The 11,868-nt window shown below is 30.9% G+C and overlaps 1 protein-coding gene across 2 annotated transcripts; it reads right to left on the bottom strand.

The window, feature by feature from the left end:
- Positions 1 to 2,352: 2,352 nt before the first annotated feature.
- On the bottom strand, positions 2,353 to 5,761 carry LOC125583608 (AP2-like ethylene-responsive transcription factor AIL5). 2 transcript variants are annotated; one of them, XM_048750838.1, is made up of 9 exons: positions 5,272 to 5,761; positions 4,488 to 4,887; positions 4,263 to 4,345; positions 4,048 to 4,056; positions 3,813 to 3,901; positions 3,649 to 3,722; positions 3,507 to 3,557; positions 3,315 to 3,391; positions 2,353 to 3,239 (listed from the first exon to the last, which is right to left on the bottom strand). In XM_048750838.1, exons 1-9 carry the CDS (start codon positions 5,489 to 5,491, stop codon positions 2,575 to 2,577), a joined length of 1,668 nt encoding a protein of 555 aa, XP_048606795.1. In that variant the 5' UTR covers positions 5,492 to 5,761; the 3' UTR covers positions 2,353 to 2,574. The 2 variants fall into 2 exon arrangements, with proteins under 2 accessions (XP_048606795.1, XP_048606803.1); XM_048750846.1 differs by lacking the exon at positions 4,048 to 4,056.
- Positions 5,762 to 11,868: the final 6,107 nt, after the last annotated feature.

Genomic DNA, 11,868 nt, shown 5'->3' with positions numbered 1-11,868 from the left:
GAATCATTCTAGTGATGACACGTAGCTATAAAAAATGTTGCAATGCTTCTCAAATAATATATAGGGGATATGGTCAACCTCTTTGAGCGTAATCAAATTACATCACAATTCATGAGCGTGTTTTTTTTCCTTTGAAATAAAGGCTTACTAGATTTTGATCCGCGCTTTTGAGATTTTTTTATTAATAAACTTATTGTTTGTTAGTTCACTGATATGTTTAAAGCTACGTGTTCGGTTTCGATTCAGTTCTTTTTAGGGTTTTAGTTCGGTTTTGATTCGATTTTTGATTTTTGATTTTTGATTTTTTTTATTCAAGAAATATAGAAACTGTTTTGTTATTCATGTCACAAAAATTTAAAATATTTTATTTAAGGTAAATCTTAGAAAATTTAGGAAATCTAGTTATATCACCTATTAAATTGATTAAATCATTGTTAAAGAAATATATAGTAATATATTGTTAATATAAATCTAAGATAAGACCAAAATATTAATAATCTAGTGAAAGGATCTAACAACCTTTTATAAGTAGATTTTTCAAGATTGCTTCCCTTTTAATAATATAGATGTTAATTTCTGTATAGTCTTCAAATTTATCAACAAATGCGACGTTATGATTTTGAATTTATATTCTCCAGTACTCCTCGTCAGCTTCTAAAAAAATAATATTTTAAAATAAAACTAGATTTTGATTCGCGTTTTGAAAGTATAGAATATTTTTTTGTTGATAAACTTGTTTATTATTTTGGATGTTGATCATATTTTTAGATATATTTTACATTTTATGCAATATTTAGTAGTTAATATGGTAAACTATAAAAAATAGTCAATTAATGGAAATAGATACGAAGAAAATGATGTATTTATATTTAGTTTTAATATGTGTAAAACACAAAAATGCATCTAGGAGAAGAGGTAGTATATTTTCTTTTGAGTGTCTTGCAAAGTTTTGCTAGATTATAAATTTTCTAATGTATTCGACTACAACATTGATTAAACTTTTCTCAGAGAGTGAGACGCTCACTTTTTTGAGTTTTTTTTTGACCGGATAACTGTTCACTTATTGTGAAGCTATGATCGTATATATCGCAGTATATTGTTTCTTATAATATATTTTGAAATTTATTTTCAGTTTGCACTTGACATTTACAAATTACAATTATAACATAACTTACATGTGTTAAAAAAACATAACTTACTATTAAATTTTGTTTAATATTAATCGTGGGTCATTGGGAAAATATACACGTTAATATAAAATAGATACAAACGTTAACGCAATAGGAGCCTAAATGAAATGGAAGCGTACGTTGAAAAGTATCCTACAACATTTATAGGATGAGCGATGATGAAATATCTTGAGCTGTGGTGATGAATCTTCGGATGTGATATAAACCTCGCTTTAACCTGAGCTCATCCTTTCTAGTAAAATTTAACATTTACACCAAAAAAAGAAAAGTATCCTACAACATCTTATTATCTTAATATAATCCAAAAGGTTAATTTAGTTGTTATTAGTTCTAACTACTAAAATACAAGAAATTGGTCTTCCGACCACAATGACAACATTAAGTGAATCAACCGTATGTATATTATAGTAACAAACATTTCAATTACCACAACCATCTAAAAACTTTTATCAGACAAATGCTTTACCCTCAACTATGCGACTGTCATTGCATAGGAAAATACCCAATGATAATGGCCCAACTAACTCTGGCATATATATATATATATACGTGTATGCAGTGACTTGCAAATTGTTAAGATGACAATAGTGACGTACAAAAGGATGGCAAATTCAAGTAAATTCTGACACGTCTTTCAAAGAGAAACTTTAGGCTCACATACGGTCTGCAAACTTTACAACGAAAAGAAACTATTTGTAAAACGAAGGTGTGTGTTAAAACAAAATGGAGTGGTGTAAGTGTAGCATCAAATGAAAATACCAATTCGCTTACAAGCTATGTTCTGTTTTGAGAGAGGGCAACAATTTGCTATGGATCAAATTTCCAAGCCTTTTACTGTCATTATTTGGATGAGTAATTGAATTTGGAGAATGAATTAAGAACATAGAGGTATACCGACTTCACGTTAAACAGAGACATATATAAGATAACAAAGTTACTAGTTACCAAATGTATATATTTTACATTTATATAATATGTTGCGCATTCTCAGAGACATTATAATGACACAGAAATATGGCGAAACAATGCCATGCAGACTAGATTTAAGTTACTTGAAGATCGATTTTTTTTCATTTATATACACATCGTTCCACCTTCAATAATTCATGTTGTCCACACAAAAAAAAAGTGAAAAAAAAAAAGTAAATAGAAGCTCTGAAAAGAGAAAAAGGAACCCATAAAGCCATTAAACACAAAGAGTTAGTACTGTCAGATCCCCGCAAAATTCTTGGTCAATAGACAAGCATAAAAGTGAAAAAACTTGAAAATATCTTTAAGAAAACTACTTAAATAATCTAACAAGAGAATATCCCATTTCAAACAACGCCGTTCTTTATTATCCTACAACCTTTTCTTTGGTACTCACTAAGATAAGTTTGAGAGCTCATTCCAATCCAAAAACCGGAGTCTGCAAGACGGAGAGATTTGACTTGGCAGTTTGGTAAGAATTTGAAGTGTTGTTACTTATCCAATTTATGTTCCCACCATATCCTTCGTTACTGTTATCTACCGTTGAGGGCAGAGGAATTGCTGAGACAGGACTTGATGCAGCTGAATGATTGTTATTATACCCTTCTGACTCAACAAACCCACCACCAAAGTTGTTTCCTCCGTCTTGCATTACCGGCATAACAGTAAACCCCGGAGAGGTGCTGTGAAGGTCCGAACCAAAGGTTGCTATTGGTCGGGTCTCGGTTTTCAGGTTTGGCGGGAATCCAAAAACGTTGGACCAGTAATGGGCAGCTGGGTCTTGTTTGATAGGTATTCCGGTGTGGAAAAAGGCTCCTTCATGGTCATGAACCGGTGTTGCCACGTTGAAGGTGAGTGATGGTGTGGTCAGAGATGGAGGATCAGATGGAGATATATCAACTTGTTTGTCAGGTGCTGGGGTTATTGGAGATGGTTTAGGGTTTAGCCCACCCACGGGGAGGTTACAGCTAGCGATCGACTTGACATCATAGCGGCTGATATCAAAGTTGGTTACTGCATTTAGCCCTCGGAACTTAATAGCCGCTATATCATAAGCCTCTGCAGCCTCCTCTTGAGTGCCTGAAGATGCGAGTTAGATGCTACAACAACCTTTTTTTTTTATCAGACTCATGAATATACTGAAATGGGACTCACTGAATGTGCCAAGGTAAAGGTCTTTGTTTCCCGCAACCCTTCCAATTCGTGCCTGCCATCGACCATGCTGATGATGTCTGCATTATTGTTATAATAAAATCAAATTATTTTATGAATATATCAATTAAATTGGTAGAACTAAATATATATGATGAAGAACGAAAAAATCAACAGATTATAATTTAAACGGACCTAGTAACACCTCTGTACATGGATGCACCCCTAGAGAACCCACTGCTTTTCCTATAATAAATAAAAATGTAACTTGGTTAGAAAATATATCTGATTTTCTTTCAACAATAATAAGAAAAACATATCTCAAATGAATTGTTACCGTCTCAGAGAAGCAACGAACTCTTGTCGAGTCATGTGTTTCATCTCTTCAAGTTCAGGCTCATAATTCGATATCTAATTACAAGTATTTCTTGAGAAACATAGCAAAACATATAATACTATATCGAAAATCCTATAAAGAGAGAGAGAGAGAGAGAGATTTACCGGGAAATTCGTAGTAGTTGTAGGACCCCAATACTTAAGAGCTGCAAGATCATAAGCTCTAGCAGCTTTGTCTTCCTTGTCATAACCACCTGAACATAACAAAATATGTTTTCAAATTTATATAAACTTGAATGAGAATGATAACATTTCAGAAGAGAATTTAATCGAAAAGGGTGAACAGCAGTAAATATATGATGACGAAATAAATTAGTCATGAGAATTTAATGAAACTCACCTAAATACACTGCAGAACATTTAAGAATCATTGCAAATTTCAGATCGCCCACGGTTGGGTAATGATTCCAAGTCAAAGATGCAATGCAAACACACAAAATTAAAAGCGACGTTAGATTCTGGCCGTGCCATCATAGGTAAAAAAGTAGAAGTACATATTAGAAAAAAGCGCATTATAGTAAACATCAACTTAGCGCATTATAGACGAAAGTGTACCTTGTCTTCCTTTTCTGCTTTGGCCTTCTCTTCGGCAACTGTTATCCCATAGATGAGCTTCGTATCTTCCAGTCCATCTATGCCTGTTACATTACTTCACTAGTTAGTTAAATATCATCATTGCAATAAAGACATGCATTTACGTATTTAAGCACATACTTAGTACGAAGAATGTTAGACTATCGTCTCATTATTTAAAGACCACAAATAATTGGTCAAACGCACCTTGTGACCCCTCTATAAATCGAAGTACGTTGTCCGAAACTCTCTACATTCTTCTTTGGCGTCGGGGAAGCCTCTGTGGCAGTTGGAGGGTTATGTTGTTGTTTTTGTCCGCTAGATACTTCCGATGAATGTCCACCTGAATAGTTCCCGAGGAAGCTAGCAGCTATGGATTTGAGCTCGTAGTCATAGATCTCGGCGGCCGACGGAGGATGACGTGGCTGCTCTACGTTAGAAGAGAAGACAACGCCGCCAAGAGATTGACCTTGTTGCATTTGTCCTGTCGTCGTCGTTGTGGCTCCACCGCCGAGGAAATTCTCGAGTTTTGGACCGCCGGGGTACATGGAAAGAGCCGCTGTGGCATCGCCGCTGGAAGTTCCCGGTGACTCATCGTGCCGGTGAACTGAAAATTGATTTCATTTACTAGGGTATTGTTGTAAATAATGTTTTACTTTGAAGGGGACAATATCTAGTGAAAGATTCTATACAAAATAAAATAGGTATTAATTTTTTTTTTCTTTTGTGAGGTAGATCTAATAGACTGGAGGAATTATCAGATTTGATTTGACTAATCCACACATAACAAAAAGGTAAAACAGATAAATATAAGGAGTAGGTTAAATATGCAACGTCTAAATAAGTAAAAAAGAGTTCTATTTAATCAAAAAGGGTAAGAAACTGGTCTAAGTGCAACAGAACACAAAGTTGGTCTGTCCTAATTCATACAAACTTGTAAAAGACAATAAACACAAAACAAAACCCTATTTAGATTGAGATAGAGGGAGACCTGGAGTTGTGGAGAAAGCTTGAAAGAGAGATACGTGAGAAGGGTGAGGATGATGATGATGATCAGATGTGGAGGTGGCGAGATTAGGGTTTGAGGAAGAGTTGAAGTTATTGTTGTTAGAGAGAGAAAATGAGAGCCAGTTCTGGTGGGAAGTAGATGAAGAAGAAGGAGACAAAGAAGAATCATAGCTAGAAGAAGATTTGTTGTTATTGTTCTTCATCTTTGGAAATAGAGTTTTTTTTTCTTTCCTTGGGGACTCGTGAAGTTTTTTGGATGGGTGAGAGAGAGAAATAAAGAGAATATCTCTGCTGATTTCACGACTTTGGGAATAGTGGAAGGTTTCTCGTCTTTTTAGCTCTTCCCTCAAGGGTTTTGAGACTCGAGAGATAGATAGAGAAAGAGAGAGGACAAGACACAGATATAGAGGTCAAGATGAGAGAGACGAGTGAGGAAATGTAAGAGAGAGAAAGCACGAGCGTCGAGACTATGTGCTCTATATTCGGAAGCTAAAACTAATTATTTTGATAAATCTTTTGGTAAAGAATCACATGCAGAGACCACGTATCATATAAAATAAAGCTCCGAATGGTGACTGCGGGTTGAGCGGTGCGGGACAAGCGGTGCGGTTCTAACAGTTATAAAAATATATAGATATATGGTATATATAAAGATTTTTGTTACTGTTAACTGCGGGGCGGTGCGGGAAGCTGGTTACCATTCGAAGCCTTAGAATGTCGCATGTATGAGCATCTACATAAAAACACATACTTTATATTTATGCATCTTACAATTAAATGGAAAAAGATTACGATCTTCATTACATAACGTTTCACTAAAAGGATTATTGGTACATATATTTAGACTGATAAAACATTAGAAAATGAGTCCCTCAGTGTTGTCACCGTATGCTGCAGAAGAGTCAGTGAGTCACATTTCTGTAAAATGTTTATAAGAAAAAAAAACAGTAAAGAGGAAAGAAAATAGTAATGAGACAAAGAGAGAGAGAGGAAGACAGCAAAAGGGCAAGTGGAAGCTTTTGATGGGATGAACTGGGCGGCGACTGATCTCACGTCACTTTCCATCTTTTAAATTTCAATTTTAGTCGTTTTCATTTATTTTATTTCTCTTTTGTGTTTCTTTAAAATTTGTGTCGTGGAAGGACGAACGGTCTACGTATTAACATACACATACGGTGAATGTTTGAGAAAATATATAATTAATTATTATATATATATTAAATGTATGCAAGTTGGGAAGCACTTCCAAAATAAATTCAGATGTTATTTTATTTTCAAAACCGAGCATTATCAATAGAATTTGATCTTTATCAAGATCAAGCATTCATCATATACGCATAGAAAAACCAAATAATTTAAAATAAGAAGATAATTATTTGTAATTTTATCAACATAATTCAAAACTAGAAATCTTATGAAAAATTTGATAGATTAATGAGGTTTAGTAATCTCAGCTAAATATTTTAATCATTTTGAGTTAGTTTATTTAATCCAAAACTAGTGTAATGATATTTTCTCATGCGATTTGGAATACCTTCTTATTACAAGAACACATAGGCTACATGATTAATCGAAAATAACACGACTAAAACACTAATGTTGAATTTGAATTATACAACACAATATATATATATATATATTTTTTTTTATTATTGTGATAAGATCGAAACATTTAAAATATAGCTTTTATATAAAATTAAAATTTTATTATTTAATTAAATTTTGTAAATTTTACTAAATAATAAAAATTTATAAAGTTATACATTTTTTACAAAATTATTTTTAATAAGAAAAATTAATTAAATAATTGTATTATTTAATTTTTTATAATAAAATTATTTAACAATAATTTTGTAGAAAATATTTTTTGTATAAAAATATCTTTTTTTTAAATATCATGCACGTAAAATTCTCTATAGTAAAAACAGTTGATGGCAGTCGATATAATGACTAGTGTATATTTTCCCCTAAAAAGTAAATAACATATATGTTATTTGAAATTTTAAAAAGTATATATATATTTTTCACGGTCACATAAACTGGATATAAATTGGACATATCGTGATATTTTGGATATAAAATTACTGTTTTTTCGTTTGTTCTCATCACTAGTAATATTAATTTATTGATAACAAATGAAGGGTGTAACTATATAGTCATTCTGGTTATGAATGGGAACACCTTCGCGGTGCGTATTTGTTATGATGGGACAGAAAAACCGCAGATGTCACCAATCAACACAAAACATAAATCAAAAGCGTTTTTCTGAAAATAACGCACTTGTCAAAAACTGTTTTTTGTTTGTTCGTGTTAAAACAAATAACGCACTTGAATTATCAAAGCAGGCCATGACCAGCGGTCCAACCAATAACGCACTTGATGGCTTTTATTTTTATGTTATTTTATTGATATAAATATTTTATATCATCTAATACTATCATTTTTTTTTTTTGGTAAAACATCTAATACTATCATTGTAATATGTAAGTAACGTGTCTCACAATTGCTTTGGTTTTGAAGCTAGATATTCTTTTTATTATTAAAACATGACAATAAATTTACGTAGTAATTTAAAATGCTTAATCTATTTCATTTGTACAAATGAGAAAGCAAAAGATAGTGTTCTACATATGTTATGAGAAAATTAAAGTATTAAATATTAGTTTTTATTTATTTTATTTACCACTTTATTTACATTTTTAATTGTATTTTTTATTTTCAAAATGCTTTATTAGTAATTAATGAATATTATATATATTAGAATTGTTATTTCAAAATAGTTCTAATATTTAAAATTCCCCTTGATTTATTTTAAATAATATATTTTACTTTATTAGCTTACAACTTTTTCAAAAATATAGATTTAATTCATCTAAAATACTTTATGAAATTAATATCTTTTTATTTTTACAAATTAAATCCAAAACATTTTCCTTTTTGTTTAATTTATTATAAAAAAAACAGAAAACAAACAAACTAAAATCATAAATATTAATAATGTGAAAATAATTACAACAAAATCGAACTAGAAAATTGGTCAAAAATCAGTTAAACTCGTCATAAGTCAATGACTCGGTTCAATATCAAACTCGAGTTTTTAATTTAAATTTAAAATAAATCATGTGCACTTAAAAATATTTGTTAATATTTAAATTTTTTAGTTATGTTAGTTATAATGATATGTTTCCTTTATAATATTTATATTTTAACTTTTTCAATTCCGCATATTATATTTTCACCAATCAAACACAAATCCGCACCGCTAATTCTATCAAAACCGCACCTATTCCATAAACCGCACGAACCGCAGTTGGACCGTACCGCACTTCAATTCCGCACCGCTTTTATTACCAAAACCGCGGTTACCATTCGGACCCTCTAGATTAAATATTTTAGTGTAAAACTATTTTACTCTGAATTCAACTAAAAAGTTCTAAATCCAGTAAACTATCATTACTACTCTTTTACTGTTGATTTAGTGAAAAAGCACTATAAAAGTTACTCTTGAATTTACAAAAAAAAATGCACTTTTCGGTGGTTTTTATTTCCTTTTTTTTCTACTTTTTTAACATTTACTCTATTCTTTACTTTTTTATTTTCTCTTTATTATTCCAAAATTTACCAATCATAACCGAAAAAGTGTAAACAACAAACATGGTCGAAGTTGTTTTGTTCTATAGAAACAATCCGGATCATTATTTCATCGATGAAAGAATAATCCTAATTGAACAACTCTGAGTCTGAAGGAAATGCAAAATACATGCAGGATAAATACAAACCATGTTATGTACATTGTATTGTATTTTTTTTTGCCTTTCAATATTTGCATGCATATCACTTTATCTACAGTCTATTCTGCATGCAGATTATTCTTGTTCAGATTACCGAATTCAATTCTATTTTCTATTTTGGTTCGGTTTAATTTTAATTGGTTTGATTTTACTAGATTGAACACTCTTTGATGATATGTATTTGATCTGTATTTAATCTGTATTTGTATTTCGGGTTGATCTGCATTTTTTCAATCTGCATTTCATTCGAAAGCCTCTATTTTTTGGAGTTAGTTTCTATGAACTGTGATTTGTCTGTTACTTGTTATTGTCACATTAACTTTGTAACTTTGTTTTAGTATTGAGACCATTAAGGTTGGGTTGACAAAAAAAACCATCAAGTTAATGCAAGGAAGGTGGAATAATTGGTGATGGTCCAAAAAGACGACGCGTGTCCCCTGTATTCTGTATCCAATTATTACAAACTTTGGCTGGAGTTCCTAATCTTTTCGTCATTCTTTGACCACTCCAATACCATTTCATTTTATTTCTTTTATCTCTTTTCTAGATTATATTATTTACTTAAAGCGAAAAGAAAGACACAACTCGCGCGTCTTGTGGACTCACTGTTCATGTCAATGCTTTGGCCTTTGGCGCCATTTCCATCCTTTTCATTACAATTTGCTAGTGTTCAAAAAAAAAAAGTTTACAATTTGCTTTGTTCTTTTTGTTTGTAATGATGCTGTATTCTTCCTTTTGATGAAATTGTATTCCCAGCGTAATACGTATATCGAATTGAGGAGATTACATTAGTTTTAAAAGTAATATACTTCGGGAATACTTTGCTAATCACACCAACTTTTGGAGTGATGATCTACAAACACTATGCTCATAGAGTAGTATAAGCATATTAAAACGAGAGGTCTAGTCGGCACACAACGCATATGTTTTGGACATTAATGTGTATGTGATTATTAAAGGAAAACGGTCATAATCTACTGAAATATAATGATATATTCAATATATATCCAGATTGTACGACGGTGAAAAAACATATTACACATGTTCTAAAATTTAAAATTTATATATAATTTATTAGTTTTGTGCAAATACGTACGTTATTTCCGTTAAATTTAAAAACGTTTGTTACTGTTCTGTCAAAATTTTTATATACATTGATAACATGCATGTGTCAGTCGAATTTATCTTCAAATCGATTATATAAAAACAACGTTGTTTTTACGCTTAGCTATTCCAATATAATTTGCATTTGGAGAGAATTTAACATATGATGATGACCTATTCCAAACCATAACATTTCCATCCACTACACTACTTACATTTTTAAATTTTTATTTATAGCACAATAATAATTATAACAAAATTAACATGTATATCTGATTCGCTTAAGCACTACAAGAAAACATACCACATTTTGACAACATTTTTGCACATCCACTCATCATCCTTGCTCTCCGGTAAGAGAGGAAGCAACTGACAAAAACTAAACACTTCACACGTCTCTCTACCAGAGCTTCGCACTTAAACTCTCTTTCCACCATCACCACTTTCGCTTCATTCATCCAATATCCGTCCATCCCTCTCACTCATCTCTGCTCTCCCGTATCTCGTCGGATCTCCACCTTCACCCATCTCTCTCCCTTCTCTCTCCATTCTCTCCAATTTCACTTCGTCCAATCTATCGCCTTTCCTCTCCTCTAACTTTGCGATGTTGATCTTAACTACACATTTAGGCTAGAGAAGATCATTGACCTAAAAAATACAATCATATTAGCTTAAGAGCAATGTCAACATAAGGCTTTGATTGGTAACATGTATTAGAGTTGATTTAGTTTGAGTTATGCACAAAAATCAAAAATATCACCAATCATGAATTAGTTTTGAGTTTTTGATGTTAGGTTTGAGTTATAATGTATTATTGTTGAGTTACTAGTTTGAGTTATGTCCTTTGTAAAAAACATAAATCAAATCTTAAATCAACATCAACAAAATTCTCATGTATTAAGGCTCCGACTGGTGACATATAGTATTAGAGTTGAATTACAGTATGATTTATAGTTTGATGTAACTTGCAGTAAAACGTATGTGGTAGAAACTGTAAGTTTATGTGGTAAGTTTGCAGTAAAAATAAAAGGTACCATTTCATTAAAAATTATGACTGGTAACATTTTTGATGTATAAATTGCAGTATAGATTTTGAATTAAAAATGAATATATAAACCTTTCAAACCATTAAGATATTTTTAAATAAATAAAAATAAAACTTATTTTAGAAAGAATTAAAAGTTTGAAAGATAATTTTCAGTATATATTATATTCTAAATACTATAATAATTAATAATACTACTTATTCTAATATCAATAATAATTTAAATTAAAGGAAATGTTAATAATAGCATGAAATTTATAAGAAAATTTAATAATTGGTTATATAGAATTTTGTGACTGATATTTTGTTTGAACTATCAAATAAAATTTACACTTAAGATTTTTGTAATAATTGGTTAAAAGTTTGAATAGATTAAAAAAATAGGAACAATAAAGATTATAAAATATTTGACTAGAAGAAATTTAGGTTAAGTAATAGTTTCAAATAAAAATAAACTTAGATTCTGTAATGCTATAATTGTGGAATTGAAACATAAATAGTATTTAAAATTTACAAAGCAACAAAAAAAAGTATACGGCCACACACTGAAGTACTTGAAAGTCACGATTTTTATTTTTTTTAAACAGAAAAATCAATCAAATTTGTAACTCAAGTTATAAAACATGGGATTTTGGTTGAT

The sequence above is a fragment of the Brassica napus genome, chromosome A2 (assembly GCF_020379485.1).
Source record: "Brassica napus cultivar Da-Ae chromosome A2, Da-Ae, whole genome shotgun sequence".
Lineage (NCBI taxonomy): Eukaryota > Viridiplantae > Streptophyta > Magnoliopsida > Brassicales > Brassicaceae > Brassica > Brassica napus.
The sequence above is the reverse complement of the archived record's forward strand: the minus strand, read 5'-3'. Positions and strand labels throughout refer to the sequence as shown.

What these genes read in the sequence shown, in the direction of transcription:
- LOC125583608 (XM_048750838.1), bottom strand. Translation starts at nt 5,491, where the DNA reads ATGAAGAACAATAACAACAAATCTTCTTCTAGCTATGATTCTTCTTTG. An exon ending in ATGTACAGAGGTGTTACTAG is followed by an intron (nt 3,392 to 3,506) that starts GTCCGTTTAAAT and finishes ACAATAATGCAG; the next exon opens with ACATCATCAGCATGGTCGAT. An exon ending in CCTTTACCTTGGCACATTCA is followed by an intron (nt 3,240 to 3,314) that starts GTGAGTCCCATT and finishes TCGCATCTTCAG; the next exon opens with GCACTCAAGAGGAGGCTGCA.